Source organism: Leuresthes tenuis, unplaced genomic scaffold (assembly GCF_036924035.1).
Source record: "Leuresthes tenuis unplaced genomic scaffold, fLeuTen1.0.hap1 SCAF_22, whole genome shotgun sequence".
NCBI lineage: Eukaryota > Metazoa > Chordata > Actinopteri > Atheriniformes > Atherinopsidae > Leuresthes > Leuresthes tenuis.
This window is the reverse complement of record NW_027325376.1, coordinates 25102746-25121816: the sequence shown is the minus strand read 5'-3', so window position 1 is coordinate 25121816 and position 19071 is coordinate 25102746. Positions and strand designations below refer to the sequence as shown.

Below are 19071 nucleotides of genomic sequence, written 5' to 3'. Positions count from 1 at the left end.
TGGTCATTACTAAAATGTGTTGGTTGTGCCTGTACTTGTAGAATAATGGAATTTTAGGATGTCACAAAGAGAAGTGGAAACTCAGTTCAGTGCTGTTTATGATTTGCGACCACAAGCTAATTTGCCTAAGCTAGCAAATCTGACTGTGTTCAGAGGGACGTAGGTGAATGACACTCACCAGTAGGGAGTTCCAATGAAAGACTTTCTTTTGGCCACCGAGGCACTGATCTCTGCTGCCACTCCAAAATCAGCTAGACACAGAGGAGACACACACAGTTACACTGAAGGCTGAAATTCAATACTGATGGCCTATTTAGGCCTACTTGGTCAGTGAGAGTGTTTAAATAGATATTGCAGATGTGAATGTGTCTGTGAGTGTTTGTGTGTTCGATACAGGTTTCCACTAACCCAGTTTCACATCTCCTCTCTCTGTCAAAAGGATGTTGGCTCCCTAGAGAATGTAAACATACAATCTAAACTTGTATTTACATGATAACCCACAGTACAGTCATGTGTTATTATAACAGTTACAACTTTAATAGCTTTTTTAAATTATATACCTTTATGTCTCTATGCATTTTGCCAGTTTCATGCAAGTGATACAAACCCTGGGGAAAAAAACACAATATAGACAGTAAATCAGCTGAGCTTTGAGCAGAATATGTATGACTATATACTGTATATAATCAATTATCTTGTTTTTTTTTTACACATATTGCCAGACTACATTGTTGGTGAGTTTAGGAAAATAAGTGCTTCATTTAATACAACTTTAAAAGATATGGAACACAAGGAAGGAAAAGGTATCTCAAATTGATTTAAGATGTTGTCAACAATGGCTCACTACAACCACCAGGTTGATCCTGCCTAGGTGACAGGCATTTGTCCTGGGATCAATATATATCCAGCATTGGCTCAAACTTCAATCCCAGTATAATAACAACTGTTTTTAAAGATTAAAGCAGACTACATAAAGTTATTACAGTTTAATTGTTTGTACATTATCATTAAAAATATTACAATATCGATATAGTTAACATGTCTCTACTGGGAATGCAGAATTTGTATCAGGTGCATTCTTACAAAGTGGTACTGCTACCTTATGAATCCAATCACTCTCCAAAGAATGATAAAATATCTAATGGCTGAAGTGTTATGAGACAAATTTTGATCCTCAGACAAAACCTATAGGTCAATTCCAGCTGAGATTTTTTTGTTGCCTGCAAAGATGATTACCCAGTGAAACCCTGTAGTCGGCAGACAGTCACTCACAAACAAAATCAACATTTCCTGGCATCTGATGTAGACTGTGCTGCAGCAGGATTTATCTCTGAAGTATATTTAGTGGTCTGGAGAGGGTGAATACAATTTCGCTACTCCGCAGCTGCAAAACTACCAAAAAAATAATAATAAAAACAAACTTACTCTGTAAACTCTGTATGTCTAAAGATTTTCACAGTGCTAAAGTGAAAAGCTAACTTTAAGCAAAAAAAGTCTTACCTGAAGGGTTTCCCTGCACACAAACGCTATCTGTTTCTCTTTTAATGGGCCAGTCACTGCAAAGAACAGTTTGATTAATAGCTCATAGATTCAACAGAAAGTAGAAAGAGGGAGAACCTTAAGGTATATTCCTCGTGTAGACCAAGAAATGGCTTTTCAAATTTTATCATTGTGTGTGTGGGAGGTTGGGTTAGTTTTTAACAATAAAATAAAATAAAAACACAATAAAAGACAAGTGTGTAGGATTTAGTGTCATCTTGGCATGAAGTTGCAGACTGCAACCAACTAACCCTCCTCACTTAACTCTCCCCTTCAGTATAAGGGAAACTGCAAACTGAGTGAGAAAAGTGAAAGAACATCTGTGGAGTCAGTTTGATTTTCTGTGCACTGGGGAAAACAAACAAATTCTTATTCTTGCATATAACTATGCACTTATGAAAAAATAATTACAAAGATCAGATCATCCTAAAAGCTATGTACAGGAACTCTCGGATTTATTCAGTCAATTCAAGAGAATAATACTGTGACTGCAATTTCAGATCAATATAAAAAAATATATGTACTATTAGTTCTTCTAATTAAGGGTTCTAAATATCTCTAATAAAGTCACTAATTTGGGGCTTCAAATTATCTTTGACGGCTTTAGAGAGCATTTACCCATTCTGTCAATGTGATCTGAACGTAAGAGTATTTCTGTAACTGACAGACACAAAATTGAGAAGAAGAAACAAAAGAGCAAATAATCTCCACTAATAAATAATAATGTTGCTATGCCAATATGGCATTAAAAGTAAGCACACAAAGACTTGGAATTGACAGTTTTTGGGTTTTTTTGTTTGTACCCTGATAAATGTCCTGAAGTGACCCTCCACCGCAGTACTCCATGCAGATCCACAGCTTTGTGTTTCTGTAGAGAGACACAAAGCTTTCATACTGTTATTTGACATGTGCTGTGCATTTTCTCAGAAAGGAAAAGAACAGCTTTGTAGGCAGTGGGAAAAGTTGTATCAGAAGAAATACTTCAAACTAGAAGCTCTATAACTTAAAGAGGTTGACATATTTACACCCACAAATACTATGAGCTGCTGTGCCGACAATGTTACAAAGCACTAGAAAGAGTGGGAGAGGAAGCCAGCAGCAGTGCAGGGAAAATAAACGTCAAATTCCACATATTTTAGTCCACCAACTATCGCAGAAATTTTGCACATTGTAAGTTGACAGGCTGAAAGCTCACAGCACCTGTGGTAGCTGCTGAAGTAGGCCACTATGTTTTTGTGTTTGCACTCCTTCATCATGGTAATTTCCTGCTGGATGGATGTGATGTCATCACCTGTGTAGACAGACATCTCAGTTAGTATTTACTGTTAGCAGTCATGTCCTAAACACAAAACTGAGCTTAAACGCATGGAGGAAAAATTACAGACCAGGAAATCATAGGGTTAGTTTAGTGGGAGAACTGGTGGCTACATCCATCCGCAAGAACTTGTTCAAAAACTGTGTGATCCACAGTGAAGATGGTAAGTGATTATTGTGGTATTTTGTACAAAAACCTGCTATTTATATGCATCAGCAAATGCTGGTAAAGCACTATAACAGTATTTCCCTGTACAAGTATGATCCTTAATATCCAAAAATGTCAAAACACAACGGCTGAGTAAAAAGTGTTGCTTTTTCAGATTGTTTTTTTTTTCTCTGTTATTATAATATTGATATGAAAGTATGTAAGTTGATTTTGACCCAGATTGCTGACACCTCAAATAACATTCAAAATAAATTTTCAGGCCTTATCTTATAATTATGACTACAGTCTCAAGATTAGAATTCTACTTGTATGACTCAGTGTTTCAATCCCTGATGACCTTGCATGGTGATGTGTTTGAGTGTTTAAATAGGAACAGAGGGTAGGAGAAAAGAGAAGAATAGTAGTAGAGAGGACAGAGAGAGGGTGAGGAAGGCAGAGTAAGGGAGAGAAGCCAGATCAGGCTACCTACTCCCCCGCCGGACCAGGCTGTACACTCAATCTCCCCCTGCTTCCAACCCTTAAAAGGGAACAGAGGGAATAAGAATGAAGCATAGAAGAATAGAGGGGCCTATCACTTTTTATTTGTGGAATACCTTCTTGGAGTTGGGGTGTTTAGATGGTGACCACTTAGATCTCCTGCAACACATCATTAGTTGTGTACCCTAGCCTCATTGGGTATTTTGGCCATTTTTCAAAAGACACCCTCAGCTGGGTAAGGCCTACCACAAGCTGATCAGACCCGGGCGTGTGTCATCTGGATAATGAAGCAGACTTTGGTAGCCCATACTGCGTCTTTTGAATTAGCCACAACTAGCGACTGCGTTGTTCAGCCACAGTGGGAAGTTTGATTAATTTCCGCAGCGGAAATTGTGGCAAATCACTGAACTTAATCGTGGCACCAAGTGAATCTACTTTGTGTTAAACTTGCTTTGAAACCCACCAGGATGTGTTTGAGGGTTACTGGAGCTGCACAGAGGTGACAAACTGAATCTTCTCCAAACCAGGGCTGGAGATTGGTTGGAGAGGGCAGAACAACAAAGATGGCTATGATGATGAAACTTATGCTGTTTGCTTCCATGCTCAACAGGTCACGCCATTTGATCTTATGTTGTTCCACTCTATCCCACTTCATTCAGCGGCTTGCTGGGCTTGCAAGACTGCTCTGGCACACTTCCTCCAAGTATCGCACTTCCTCCACCACCAGTTTCCAGCGTTTGGCTTAGCCCTTTTCTAATTGGTGGGTGCTGTACCCAACGCAGCTCCTCCTCTGCCATGCTGGACATTACCCACAATATATCGTGTCTGAGAACAGCCATTGCTTCCTCTACCACTGTGGCAGCATTCCATTTCATTCTTGCTGCTACAGTTGGTGCAGCAACTCTTATGATGAGATCTCTAGACTCTCTGGACACTCTCTGGAGTGTCATATCTAGTCATGCTTTGGCACATTTGTACTCCTTCACAAGGCTTCATAATGGTAAGAAGAGGGCTCCATTCCCGTACAACCATACACTGCCAAGGCATTTTGGTAAACTGAGCCATTTCCCCACCTGTGCACTCACCAGTATCTCCAGTCTTTTGGCAGGGACAGCATGATCTCATAGATGGTGAGTGGCCATATGAGACAGGGCAGTAAACCAAAATTCAAAGCACCATAGTTTCAGCTTCCCATGTAGAGCAGTATTGTTGATCCTTTTAAGGCAACTGATGACATCTTGCCTAATTTGCTCTACCTGCTTGGAGTCTTTGATGTCTGCAGCAAACCAGGGTCCCAGGCTTTTTACAGGTTTCTCCAAAACTGTTGGTATTGGGACACCACAAATGGAAAATCTTTGGTTAGTAACCAAGCTTTTGATGATGGAGATGCTCTGGGATTTGCTGAGTTTAAATACCATTCATGCACAACTGATTTTCTCCTGCCGCTTATCAACAGGTGTTAGCGCACACTTTTGTTGTAACTGTTGTCAGGTTGTCCGTGTCAGCCATGACTGGTGAGATGCGAATCCCATTGGTCAACAACTCCCCTCCAATGACCCATTGTGATGCCCTAATTATAACCTCCATTGCTATGGTAAAAGCTAAAGGGGAGATGGTACAACCTGCCATTATTCCAATCTCAACATGCTGCCAGGTGGTGGTAATTCCCTGTGCTGTTACGCTAAACTGAAGGTTTTGGAAGTAAGCTTTGACTAGCATTGTTATTGCCACTGAAACATGGAAGAAATTGAAACCATTCCAAAACATGTGGTACTGATCCAAAGGCGTTAGTAAGGTCTAGGAAGAACACATGTAGATCTTTCTTTTCCTTTTTGGCTGCCTGCAACTAGTGCCAGACAGTACTTACATGCTCCAAGCATCTGGAAAAAAACACCTATTTCTGCAAATTGCACTAAGAAGTCAATAGAGATGTTATTCATCAGGAGTCTTTCGGCCACATCACTGAAAAAGATTTTTCCTTCCTTGTTCAGGAGATTAATTTGGGGGCTGGTTGATGTTTGAGGAGTTTTCTTCTTTGGGAATAAGGATCTGTCCTAGCTTTTTCCAAGGCGCAACCATTAGTTTCCAAAGGTACCTTAGGATGCCCTGGGTGTTCTTACATGGAACTTATATGGAATACAGTTTGGCCCAGAGGCAGATACTGATCTGACCCGCTTCATCGTGTACTCGACTTCATTCCGTGTAGGAAACCTTGTGTCCATCCAGGTCTGGATAGTGTAGTGGTATGATTGCCACCTTTTGTGTGGGAGACCTGGTTTCAAATCCCTACATGAACGGTAGTTATGAAGGTCCTTAGCCAAGACCCCCTTACCCTACCTGTAAGTTGCTTTGGATAAAAGTGTCTGCCAAATGCATAAACATCTGGTGCTCTAGTGATTGAATTGGTGACATGTCAGCTGGAATAGTAGTTGGTGTGTGTCTCTGCCTGTCTGAAAAAGTCTTCCTGAGGTACTGTGATTTGGCAAAGATTTCTCTTGACAAAGTTGTTTCTTTCTTTTGACATGATTTGGGCCAGAGGATCATCTGTGGCTGGATGGGCTCTGGGATTTCACAAATCAGTGGTGTTGCACCTGGTTGAGGTTCAGCTGAGGTTCTGATAGCCTGTGGACTGTGGTGCTGTTCTTGCCCCTGGTTTTCACCTGACTGATTTGTCCTACCTATGATGAAATAGCGGTCAATGCAGGGCCCCTTGCTATGCTCTGCTGAGCACTTCTTCCTGCTCTGATGGACCTTGAGCCCTCTCTCCAATGTTACCTTCTCCCAGCCACAGACACAGCTGTTGAAGTTTGTATCCTGTTGGTCCTTTATATGCTGTGCTGGTCGTTTGGTTCGTCATTGTTTCCGTTCTGAGGTCAGTAGCCATTTGGTAGGGGGTATCTTCCTTCTTAAACTTTTCACAGCCATTGTTAGGTGGAGCTACGTCATTGTTTAATGATAGCCCCATTGGGGTCTGTTCCCTCTTGCTAGCAGTCTCAGCAGGCTTTCACCAGGTCTTTCCCTGGTTGTCAGCTGTCCTTTCACAGCCGTCATTGGACTAATCCAAAAAGTAATTCCACCAGTATGACTAGGTGTTTCAATCCCTTAAGATTTTGCACAGCAGAATATATAATTGTATACCTTGTATACGATTAAATATGGTATAAGATTTCTACTAAACCACCATGGATGGCAAAATAGTACATAGTGCTCAAACTGGCACGATTGGTGGAATACTTTTCTCTACTTCTAGCTCAAGCAGGTAATATTGATTTGGAGGTGTTACTACAATTTGGGTCAATTGTTCAAAATTTTTAAAGTTTCCAAAGTGTAGGAGAAAGCAGGAGCAGATACCTGAGGCAAAGACACAACAATAGATGAATGGTAAGTGCCTGCAGGTTTTTCTAAAAAAGCAATGGTAAGGTAGTATAAGGTAGGTGGACTGTTTAAAGTAGAATGTAGCAAACATTTGCAACTTGGGGACATCTAAGTATTAAAGCAAAGTAATGAAGGGTTTGGTGAATATGATCATGTCATCATCAACCAGTGTTAGCCAGGCTGTATTTGGTGTCCAAAGCTCTAAACTAGCTGTGAGCATATGTGTGTCAGTAAGACCCAGAACCAGTGCCCAGAGCTGACTTTTTCCCCACAGATGTGAGTTGTAATATGGGACAGCAGAATAGATAAGATTATAATGTCCCATTTATGCTAGGCTTAGAACCCAGATGGTAATAAAGAAGGAACACTTAACCTGTTCCAACATTCTTTTAAAACAGACACTGATGTTCTCGTTTGACTGACTGAGACAAAATCATCAGTAAATCAATCCACAGTATAAGAATTATCATTTCAAAATTATCATGAAAAACAAAACAAAGACTTATAAACTTAGTACTGATGTTACAAATAATAATTTGTGAGAATGTTGTGTCAGGTTTGGACTTTTACACATACCAGGATCTAGCTTGACAATCTTAATAGCTGTGAGTTCAGAAGTCCTGATGTTGCGAGCCTGAAAGGACAGACAAAATATTTTCTTTAATCAAGATTATTGGAGGATAACCTGCTTTTCTATAGTTTCCTGCTAGAAAAAGCCAGACTGTAGGCACATCACTGGAGAGACATGTGCAAAAGCTAGAAGATCATCAGTCTGTAGATATATACACCAATATACATATAAATATATACATATCCATCCATCCATTTTAATGAATCAATTTAGGGTTTTGGGGGGGCTGGAGCCTATCCCAGCTGTCATTGGACAAGAGGCAGGGTACACCCTGGACAGGTCGCCAGTCCATCACAGGGACAAATGAGACAAAGAACCATGCAGGCACATACTCACTCCTAGGGACAAGATAGAGTCACCAATTAACCTCACCAGAGTACCCAGAGAGAAACCAATCATACAGAAAATGCAAACTTCACACAGAAAGGCCCCAACAGTACATGGTCATCCTACTCAGTAAACAATGTATATGTATATACATTGTTTAGCTTTACATATACATATACACATACATATTGTATAAGTATATTAGTGATCGACCGGGTTTTTTAAGGCCGATGCCAATTATTTTGACATCAGTCTTAACCGAACCCTGATATGTGCTGCCGATGTTTTTGGGCCGATTCTTGAAGCCAATATTGTTTTTTCTCCCTCCCTTTACATGATAAATATGACAAAATGAAAACAAATGTTACACAAGTCTCAATTTAAACAAAAAAAAGCAACATTTATTAACAAAACAAACAAAACATATTAATAATAGCAAACAATGTAGAACATTTAAATATATAACAATAGAAATAAACAATCTTAACACTTAAATGTTTGTGTACTTTATGTAGCAGCATGAGGCCTTTGTAGTGCAAATGACCATTCTGAGAAGATTTGTTAACAGTAAAACAACAAAAAAACATTCTTTTAAAAGAAATGTGAACAATCGCTTATGCGCTAATTGATCGGCGAGCTCGCGCACATATCGGCCGATACAAGTAAAAACCACATATATCGGCCAGCCAATGTATCGGTCGACCTCTAATGTATATGTATATGTATATATATCTACTACCTACTAAGAAGTTTACAGAGAACTCCAAACATTTTTTCCTTGCATTCACAGCACAAACAGAAATCTTGACATTTTTTTTCTTATTGTATTCATCCATCCATTTTACATACCCGCTTAATCCAATTCAGGATCAAGTGGGGCTGGAGCCTATCCTAACTACCATTGGGTAACAGGAAGAGAACCCACGCATACATGGGGAGAACATGTAAAATCCACACAGAAAAGCCTCAGTCAGGATTCAAACCATGAACCCAATACTTCCCCCTACCTACATATAAAGCTCTTCATCACCAAGCTCTATTATATCTGAAAGATTTCATAGTTGTTTTTTTTTTGGGGGGGGGGGGGGGGGGTCAAGAGAGAGCTTTCCTCTCAGACTGCAGGCTTACTCTGGGTTCCTAGAGTCTGAACTGGGAAGCAGAGACTTCAGTTAACAGGCCTCTCTTGAAGAACCCGCTGCCAGTTTTTAATTGGCTCTCTATGAATTGGACTAATTTGGATTTGAATTACTTTGATTTGATTGAATTATAACTGTATCACAATGAACTAGATTATATTAGGCTGGAATTGGACTGTATCTTTGAAGAAGCAATAGTAGCTGGGGGCCCAGTGGGGGTAGCATTTAGGGTAAACAGACTCGACTCTTTGGAGAAGCAAGAAAGAAATCCAGGATATATTTAAGTGGAGGGTGTGACCCATGTGAGCCTTTTGAAACCAGGCAGCTATTTCAGGTGAGTTGGCCTTGTATGGCATTGTTTTTGCTGGCATTTTTTAGTGACTATAGGACTGTTTAGGTGAGTTTGTCGATTGAATCTGCTAGTGTGTCTTGTCCTGCCTCCACCTCTGGCATCCTCTATACTTCCATTACCCGAACCAGGGTTTCCCCACCCCACTATGACTGGTGTGCAGTTGGTGAGAGGCTGGGGTAGCTGATAATAATGCTGCTTGTGGAAAAAGGTGGTTGTTGTGATATAAGGAGCAGTGATGGCTGGCATTAGGGGAATGACTCTGGGACGCCATTGATCAATGTCTAGTTTTCTGGAGGTGTCGTCAGCCGAACTAGACAAAACACTGATGAAAGGAGGTTCCCACCCGATGACCCCACTGACATATTGGTCAGCACTGCTCACTGGTCTATATAGGAATTATAGGCAATTATTCACAGAATCTGGTCCATTTTTTCTTTAGCATAAGTTTCTTGTGTTTTCCTTGTATTGAAGTGACTTGTGATGACATTTAATGGGAATTAGCACAATATAAATAAAACTGATATGAACCTAATTGAAATCTGTTGTACAGCAGAAGCTGTTTGTTCTTTTACTTACTTACACCAAGGCACCTAACAGTTTTCATTAGATCCTCTATGAGTAACTTGAGTTGCAATACTGTGACTCTAAGTGGATCCACAAGATCGGTGAGCACCTGAGGAGCCTTATCATGTTAGCCGTGACATAACAGTCAACAGCTGGTTGGTCTACGAGTCAAAAATTGCAAAGTATTTTCTTTGTCACACATGTGGTTAGTATAATAGAACTGGGATTCTGTATAACGTTCCATTTTTTAAGACTAATACTATGGACAGTTGTCTATCAAGCTCAAGCTTTACTACTATTTACAAAGATCTTAAATGGCTCTGGCCACTGCTGCATTTATCTCTTTGAGAGTTCAAAGAGCTGGGATGGCTGTGTCTAGTGGTGCAGACACAAAAAAGAATTGGGCTTCTGGCAACATACGGGGATTTAGAAGGAACTTAAAGTCTAAGTGGAACCCAAAAATGTTGGCTCGTGCATAATGAGCTGTCATTGATGGAAATTGACCTTGGTCTTAAGTCTGTCAAGGTTACACTTAATCTCCTTGACCCCTTGGCATATCTAGTGTCTTATTACCAGCATTTACAATTGCTTCCCTTGGGATAATTTATAACTGCTCCCAATCCAAGACATAGTTACTACAAAAAAGTGTGGTTTCCAAAAATCTCAGAAAAAAAATGAATGATTATTTATATCACTGATTAATCTTTAGATGATTTTCATGATGAACATACTAATCACTTGGTCTGTAAATGCCCAAAAATGGTGGAGACAAAGAGACTTCTCCTGATACCTTTTTTTTTTAAATATATATATCATTTATTACATTTTCATCAAAATAAGCCAAAGAAAAGTTCATTCTAACCTTTGGAAACACTGATCAAGCAAATAGTTGCCAATTATGTTCTTTGTTCTTAGCACATATGATGTACAGTGGGAGTGAATGTTGTTTCAGGGAAATCACACTATGTTTTAAACATTTTTCCCCAAAACATCAGTCATCCCCATTCACTGACTGCATTCATGGAAGATTATTTTTTTCACTCTAGACACTCATAACAACACAACCTGTGGCTTGGTTGTATTCAGTTCCTGTTTTCTTTCCTGTTGCATTTCAGAGCTTCCTGTGACTACAGTGATAGCAATGTCTGTGGGAGAGTTTTTACACAGTCAGGCCTGAAATAATACCATGCATTATTGGGTTTTTCATACAAACTGGGGGAGGAAGCAGAAACTTCACTACAGTTCCTTAAAGCACCCAGACCAGAAATGTTAAGACTGTAATTATTTTAAAATGAGACGGACTATTTCTTTTTGAATGTAGATAGAACGTTGCCCCTGAAACAAACATACTGTTTGAATACAAAGGCAAGAAAACTGGCAAGAGGTGGACTTGTGCTTGTTATTTTCAACCAATTTAAGGAGGAAACTTTGACTTTGGGATTACATTCTGTTACATTAAAACTAGGATTTGAAATTCTAGATTTTTGATTTTTGAAAATTTTGATTGAAAAAATAAGATGATAATTGCTTCTCTCTCTTCAGAACTGAAAATATCTCAGATCTACATCTCAGATCTGAAACTTGTTTTATGGACTGCTATAACGCACATTTTTTAGTTCTAACACATATCGTCAGATTAAATGTTCAATTCTAAAATCCCTGACCCTGACAAACTGAAATTGAAAAGGGATTAGCCAGGGGGTGTAAGCTAACAAACACTAACATGGCCTCTGACAAAATTTCAGCCAGTCAGCTAAAGATGTCCATATGAAGCATAGCTCAAGTGTTGTTCACCTTTCATGTATTTGTTGTGATTATTGAAGAGGATATAAATTCTATAAATCCAATTTTATGCAGTTTTCTTTCCCCTGCATGTTGTTTAAATCAAACGGTATAGCTTACAGTTAGCTTACTACAGTAAAGGTAGGACAGACAATGTAAATAGGTTAACAGGAAATCATGTGATCTCATGTGATGTAATGATGGCTTTTCTCTGCATAAATTCTGCAGCATCCTTGCAATCTAAAAAACACTGTACTATCTAATAAGCTGTTTTTAGCAAATATTTAAATCTGGGTTAAATAAATAATGAAGATCCATTGCTAAACTGCAAGAAAGTATAATCAAAAAATTCACAGTATTGCACTGTTTGAGCAAAGGCTTCAGCTTAAGTGCTTTTTTTTCTCACACACATGATGAAATTGGCCACTGTCATTCCATCACAATCTCAAAGAACAGTTTCTTTCAGGAAACTGTCATTGCTACCAGCATTCAGAAAACACTCATACAAGAAGATGAAACCAAAACGTTGACAGAGGAACCTGCATTTTTCCCTGAGGGAAATGTATAGGCTCATCGTCATTTACTGTGAAATCTGAATGAACAAAGTACATGCCAGTACATGAACGTTTTATTTGAACAGACATATGTACAGCGCTGCATTTTCGAGTTATAAAGTGAAAAAAATTAGTTAATATGCTGAAAGTAGAGGATCAGGAGATTCTGTGTGGTTTACAGTTTAGTTTTCTCTCCTTGACAGTTTCAAGAAGCATTGTTTTCCTGATCCAATTTAAAATAGAGAAAATACAGTTTTATTTTGTGAATTATCCAGTGTTCTGTGTAAAAAAATATGTTTTTTTGGACATGTGTGTCATTTGTGGTTGCCAGGACAAAATCAACACATTTAAAAAGAAATAATCAGAATTAGACTATCGTAGATTGAGGTAGGTCCACAAACCCATTTCTGAGGTTTTTTTGGTTGTTTTCATTACCTTAGAACAAGCCATTACTCTACAGAGGGCTCAGGTCCTATGCCTCATAGTCAGCCATTTTGCACCATCATATGATCTACAGTAGCCCAGAACAGAAAAACAAAACACTGGTTCTAATGAGAGGGCTGCATAGTGGTGTGGTGGTCAGCACCGTCACCTCACACTACAAATCTTTTAACCATTTCAATGACCTGTTTGACCTGTAGTATAGTAGAAAGTTTAATGTTACAGTGTGCAGTGGTTGAAGAGAATATTTGTATGTGTGGTTCGAATTGAAAGGCTTTTCTGTGTGGAATTTGCACGTTCTCCCTGTGCATGTGTGGGTTCTCTACCAATAGCTTCCTCCCAAATAGAAGGTTACGTCATTTGGTGTCTCTAAATTGTGTCTCTTGCCCAGTGTCAGCTGGGATAGGCTCCAGCTCTCCTGTGACCCTGAATTGTGTAAAGCAGGTATAGATGATGGATGGATGGATGGATGGATGGATGGATGGATGGATGGATGGATGGATAGATGGATGGATAGATGGATGGATATTAAGGTGCAACACCCTCAACACATACAGGTTTGCTTGTGTTAGGTTGATTTCCACCTCAGAAACCTGAAAAGCTCAATTAAATGGGGTGAAGGTCACAATGACTTTGACAAAGAAAATCCACATATAAGCTCTTATGCTGTTATCCAATGCAGATGGTCAAACTGATTTACTGTTCTGAAAAACTCCCTGTTCCTATATCAGTACCACTTCTGATCTATAAACAGCTTTACATTATATGTGACTCTGAAAGGGCTTTGTCAGTTTTGGCAAACTAACCATAATGCTGTCATCAAGTGACATTGTGGGAATATGTTGTTGGATCTAGAAGTTTGGGAGCTTGACCCAAACTAGAAAATAAACCTGACAGATTATATACAGGTGATTTATTCATATTTATTTCACTTTTCATTTGCCCAGTCACAAATCTACTAGAGTTTTGTGAGCTTCATGCAATATCTCCAAATTAAATAGAAAAAGATTTAGATTTTTTGTTATATATATACCATACCAAGATTGATTTCATTCAGTTAACCCTTCATTTAAGTTAAATCACGTTTAAAGAACAGCAAAACCAAAGACATTGTTTCATATGTAGAGATCAGTAGATTCTTGAAAATAGTTCTTAGAAATTATTTTTAAGGATTAACTGATTTAGCTGAGTTAGGTCTCCATCTGAACTGTGGTTGGTCAGCATTGGAGCAAGTCATGGATCAAGAATATACATGAGCTTAGAGCTGAGTTTTCTATGAATAACAGTACTATAATGGAAGTCCATTGAAAGCCCACGCAGTCACATGTCCAGTGTTTTCACCATCTACTTCTGCAGTTGCGTCTCCACCAAACCGCCAACTGCAGAAGTGGGAGATGATAACGGGCTATTGTCTCTTACTATAGGGAGTGCTGTTCCCATTCACAGCAGAAACACAGGCTGCAATAAGACTACATGTTAGAGTAATACAAAGATGGTGGAGGCCATCACAGTCATCTGATCACATCTATGGTTTGGACTGTTATCCAGAGTTTAGTATCCTCAGAGAAGACTTAGAAATAGCTGTCACTAACTCTGTGCCATGTGGATTATTTCCTATTATCAACCATTGACATATTTTTCTTTATAAAACTATTCTTGGTCTGCTCCCAACTTATCTACAGACATACATCCTTCAGAAAAGTACCAAAGTACAACATTTTGATATATTTAATTCCCTTCTATGATATTTACATCTATACATGATTATATCTGTACTGCTAGATGCACCAATTCATAAAATTATGTGAGCAGTGGATAACATCTCTTTTTAGCAAAACATATGGTCCCCCCTCTTAGATGTCTGCCAAATTCTTTTTACTTTTATACTGAACTGCTTATTTGTTTTTCTTTTCTTTTTTTAAACTGTAACCCTTTGAGATCTTGTGATGTAATTATTATTATTATCATTATTATTATTATAACATGACAGTGTGAAATGTCCATTGAATCTCATCAGACTTTCAGCAGTTGTTGGGAGCTGTTGTCAATTAATAAAGCTGTAAATAAAACAGTGTACACTTCCTCAGTACCAAACTGAGAAAAATGTGCTTTATCTACAGCTCTGGGTTTTGAACATTTGGGTGGAACTAAAGCTTTAATTAGAATTCTGCTGCACACAGGGGAGCAAAAACTAAATGAATACAGTTTTAAAGAATTACTCCATGAATTAAGCATAGTGTCTTGTTAAAAATGACCATAGACAGTCTTTTCAAACAAGAGTATGTTGTTTTTATTTGTAAGAAAAATCCTCTTCTTTGTCATAGATTGCCCACAATGCACCTTCATTGTGGGTTATTTGGTTGGAGATGTGATTGTGTTGTATTATCTGTGACTAATATAGTTTAGAGCTTCTAGTAACACTGCTCAAAAGAAAACATTTATCACTCATACAACATTTTCTTACATTATCTCATAGCTTTTATTAACAATGGGGGAAAAGTATGCAAGTTTGTAAGAATCTGTCTGCAAACCTATATACACTTCAGTTCATGTTAGCTTATATCAGTGCTTTCTTTCATTAATTTTCTTAAAAGAATTTAAGTGTCAATGTCTATATGTGTACTTATAACTGAGACAGTGCTTTTGTTGCAACTAAGGCCATTTTACAAGAATAAAAGTATCCACACATTATTCAAATATAATTTTTGAATTTTCAAATTTCAAGTTCAAAACTGGACTTTCAGTTTCAAAACATGTTTTTTCTATTTCAAATATTTGTTTCAAATGAACAAATATTATGATGCTGAAATGGCTCCATAATTATGAGCTTAGAGAAAAAGAATGACTGAATTACCTTTATCTACAGCGCACTTTTTTCAGCAGAGTATGTCTAAGTCGTACTCCATACATGCACTTTAAAAGGCAAACATTTTCAGATTAACAGGCTCACACTGAAATATTGATGTTCTGCAACACTTTTGTGATTTTTGCTGTTGAACAATTCCACAACTTTATATATAATGTCACAAATGACATTTTGAAACTATAGAAGAATGTATGTGACTTCCTACATCATACACTCCATCCATGGTTTTACAGTCTTAGTAATAATGCTGACAAGTAACTTTCTCATTCTAACAGAAACAAGCAATAACTCATTGTTTCTTTGTCACACATCGTCTGCTGTCAAGACATCTTAATGGTCATTTCAGAGGGCTGCAACAAACATACAGTTTCTAGTCATTCACAGTTTTATTTTCAGTACAAACGTACAAACGTGAATGTGATATTTCTTTTACTTTTTGAACACCTGGAAGTTATGTTTTCTTTCTCTGTAGCTGAGCAACACTAATTGGATTTAGCCTTTTTCTCATTTTTTGACAGTCACTGGAATACAATACACCACACTCAAGCTCTTAGTTTATATTGTGCTTACATGCTGTATATTAGGGAAAAAATATTATTCTTATTATACAACTAAAAAAATTAAAGATGATACTGTTTTTGTTTTTGTTTCTGGTCCAGTAACCCAAAACTCCCCAGCCCTGGCCATGGAGTCCAGGGTGTTAAAAATAAAGAAGAAACAATGCAAATTCTTGCACAGTTTCTGCAGGATGCACAAGGCACCAGGATGTGCTAACAGAACAGGATGTTTGCATCCTGAGGCTTAAATCACATGGAAATATATGCAACAAGTTCCCATCAAATTTCATTGGTTAAATGACACGATTAGCATGATTTAATGTGACATTTTTGTTTATTTGCAACATATCTCTTTTTAAGGCAAATTGTACTAATTTGTCAGCTGTTTGACTCTAGAATGAGACACAAACTAGTATTACTACTGTAATAAAACACAGCATGAAACTGGCACCACTGAACCCTCAATATTACTAAGCACAATGCCCCCAACATTCTGGTAATGTGCTTGGTAGAACACAGGGGTCATAAAACATGATGATACATGTTCTAAGGGACATGTGTAATCTGCTGCTGGGGGAAATGCAAATCCGTTAACATTTCAGCTTCCTAACGGCAAAAGAAATCAGTCACTGCTTGCATGCAGCAGAACTTGATTTTCGCTCACGTCAAACACTTCTTCAAAAAGACAAATTCAGCTTTTTGTCAGAGTAAAACGTCCTGTAGCCCACTGTTTGTGCAGATATACTATCCTCATAAAGTAACACATACGCTTTTCTTTTCTTCCTCTCTCTCAGTGCCGCTTTCGAACACATGAGGAAATGCTTTCACTTACCTTGAATACGTCTCCATAGGTGCCGCACCCAATCCGGTGAATTAACTCGTAATCATCCAGAGGGTCCAAGAATGATACCCCTATCCTGTCCATACTTGAAGAGACCCCTGGGAACTATGGGTGAGCTTGTCGGGCTCTCTACGCGCACATCCCAGTTGTTGTCGTCAAACTGACAGCCTAATGGGAACTAATTGGAGCTAACTAATTGCTGGTGCATCGATCAGTGTAGAAGAAACGCAGGGAAGTTCATTGACAGGATTGACGGACGCGTACAACAAGGCGATCATTGACGCACTGAGCATATGTGAGGGAAACCCATCCTGAGAGGCGCTGAGGTGAAAGCACGCATGAGCAGTGACAGTCATCACTGTAAAAAAAAAGGAAGAGGAAGAAAAAGAATAAAAGGAAAAAAATATCATAAACTTACATTTGAATGTACAGATGAACTGCTTCTGTTGGCAACCTTCATCTTTTAAGTTCAACAAGTGGATTTTTAAGAGGTCTGCAAAAAGTCATGACAAAAAACGTTCTGTGAGATATAGGCTACACTTTTGCTAGATTTGTCACAGTAAAGCAAGTTTTAAGTTGGATACACATATTTGTCATTGTCACCAACAGTCTTCAGGTGCGTCTCACAGGAACTAAGCAATCCTGTTAACGGCACGGATGTCTCTCAGGGACCCATAAAGAAAAACTTGAATAACGCAAAACCTACGCATATACTATAACATACTATACTTCATGGTTTTACTGTCAGTAGCGACATTTCCACCAAACAGTTCTAAAAGTTCTCTAAGGGTTGAGTGCAACAAACCCTGAAGGACTATTTCCCTGTTTCATACCACAGCTGGGAATGTTGAACAGTCAAAGACAGCGAGCTGGTGGTAGACAATCAAATATAATGTTGTTAAAGATAATTTATGCGTTGCACATATCCTCAGTCATGAGGTGTGTGTTACATCAACGTATTCTCACGAAAGGGTTCGTATGGAAACATACGAAAAGTTTTTCGTGCATTATCCGACGAATAGCCAATGACGCGAGCGACCAGTACGCATGCGCAATTCTCTGCAGTGAAAAATGGCTTCCATTCGTTTCAGCTATTGAACACGCCCCTTTCCGTCGGCGAAACAGAGTGGCAGGAATCATGTCTAAATTAGCATATTTTTACGTTTTCATAACATAGCTTTTCTCACGACATAAACGTACATGTTAGGGTTATAGTTTTCAGTTGAAGAATGCGCATATATATATTAAACCCTTATTTCACTACCCCGACCCTCCGTACGATATAAAAACTATAATTTGTACTAAATTGCCGTACACAGTGGCGGGCAGCGCCATATGTTTTGTAGTTTGAATGTGTTTCCTCTAATATGTGAAATTGTGGCCAGGAAACGTTCAGACATCTTATTGGTTTTGGGGTTGGGAAGCACATCTGTTTGCTCAGATTTGATCTCGCTTATAGTTAAAGCGGTGAAATCACGTTTTTTCTGGGTTTTGATCCTACTTAGTGGCGCCCCCTACAGGTGTCCCACAGGTGTTGGTACTATAGGTCAAGAGCTTTCCAAAACTGTCTACAACTGTTTTGTAGCCCATTTGGTTGCTGCTCTGTAAGCCTTCAAAAGTTTCTCAGGTTCAAGGTTCAAAGGTCACCTCTGAGGAGCAGGAGCTGCCCACAATTTTCATACTGACATATGTTACTCCCAAGGTCAAGACCTTTTGACGTACCCTTTGTGTACGTTCTCAGACCCTTATTAAGACCAAGCTGGATGAAATCATTCAAACATGTTTTCAGGGGTAGTTAGTGGCCACATGTGTTCACAATATTGATGTCAGTTTAATACACTGTCAGACTTTCAAATTTGGACCAGTTTAGACCTGGATAATTTACAGTGAGTTTCATATTATATTTTCTAATGGCCTAATATGGCCAATTATACCTATTTCCCCAGGCTGACAGGATGGTCCTGGGTGACCAAGACTTCAGTATATTGTAGTGCCAATACGTATCTGGATCTATAGTTTTAACTTTTCCATACATAGCTTTACAAATATTGTTTTTAACAGCGATGATGTGAAGATGATGAAGGGATTTCCGGACACTTACAGTGTTTCTTAACATTTGGATCTTGCAGTAAATTCAGCCAGCCTG

General features: G+C 38.7%; 1 protein-coding gene across 7 annotated transcripts in view; it reads right to left on the bottom strand.

Moving 5' to 3' along the window:
- Nucleotides 1–17247, bottom strand: part of map4k2 (mitogen-activated protein kinase kinase kinase kinase 2) — a 41110-nt gene extending 23863 nt beyond the window's left edge. For all 7 annotated transcript variants that reach the window (XM_072375840.1, XM_072375835.1, XM_072375839.1 and 4 more), the window contains exons 1-8: nt 16917–17247; nt 7451–7508; nt 2740–2830; nt 2343–2407; nt 1501–1556; nt 561–608; nt 409–451; nt 179–251 (exon numbers count right to left, since the gene is read on the bottom strand). In XM_072375840.1, the coding sequence (XP_072231941.1) occupies nt 179–251; nt 409–451; nt 561–608; nt 1501–1556; nt 2343–2407; nt 2740–2830; nt 7451–7508; nt 16917–17009 (527 nt within the window). In that variant the 5' untranslated portion in view covers nt 17010–17247. The remainder of the gene's footprint in view (nt 1–178; nt 252–408; nt 452–560; nt 609–1500; nt 1557–2342; nt 2408–2739; nt 2831–7450; nt 7509–16916) is intronic.
- Between the last annotated feature and the right edge of the window lie 1824 nt (nt 17248–19071).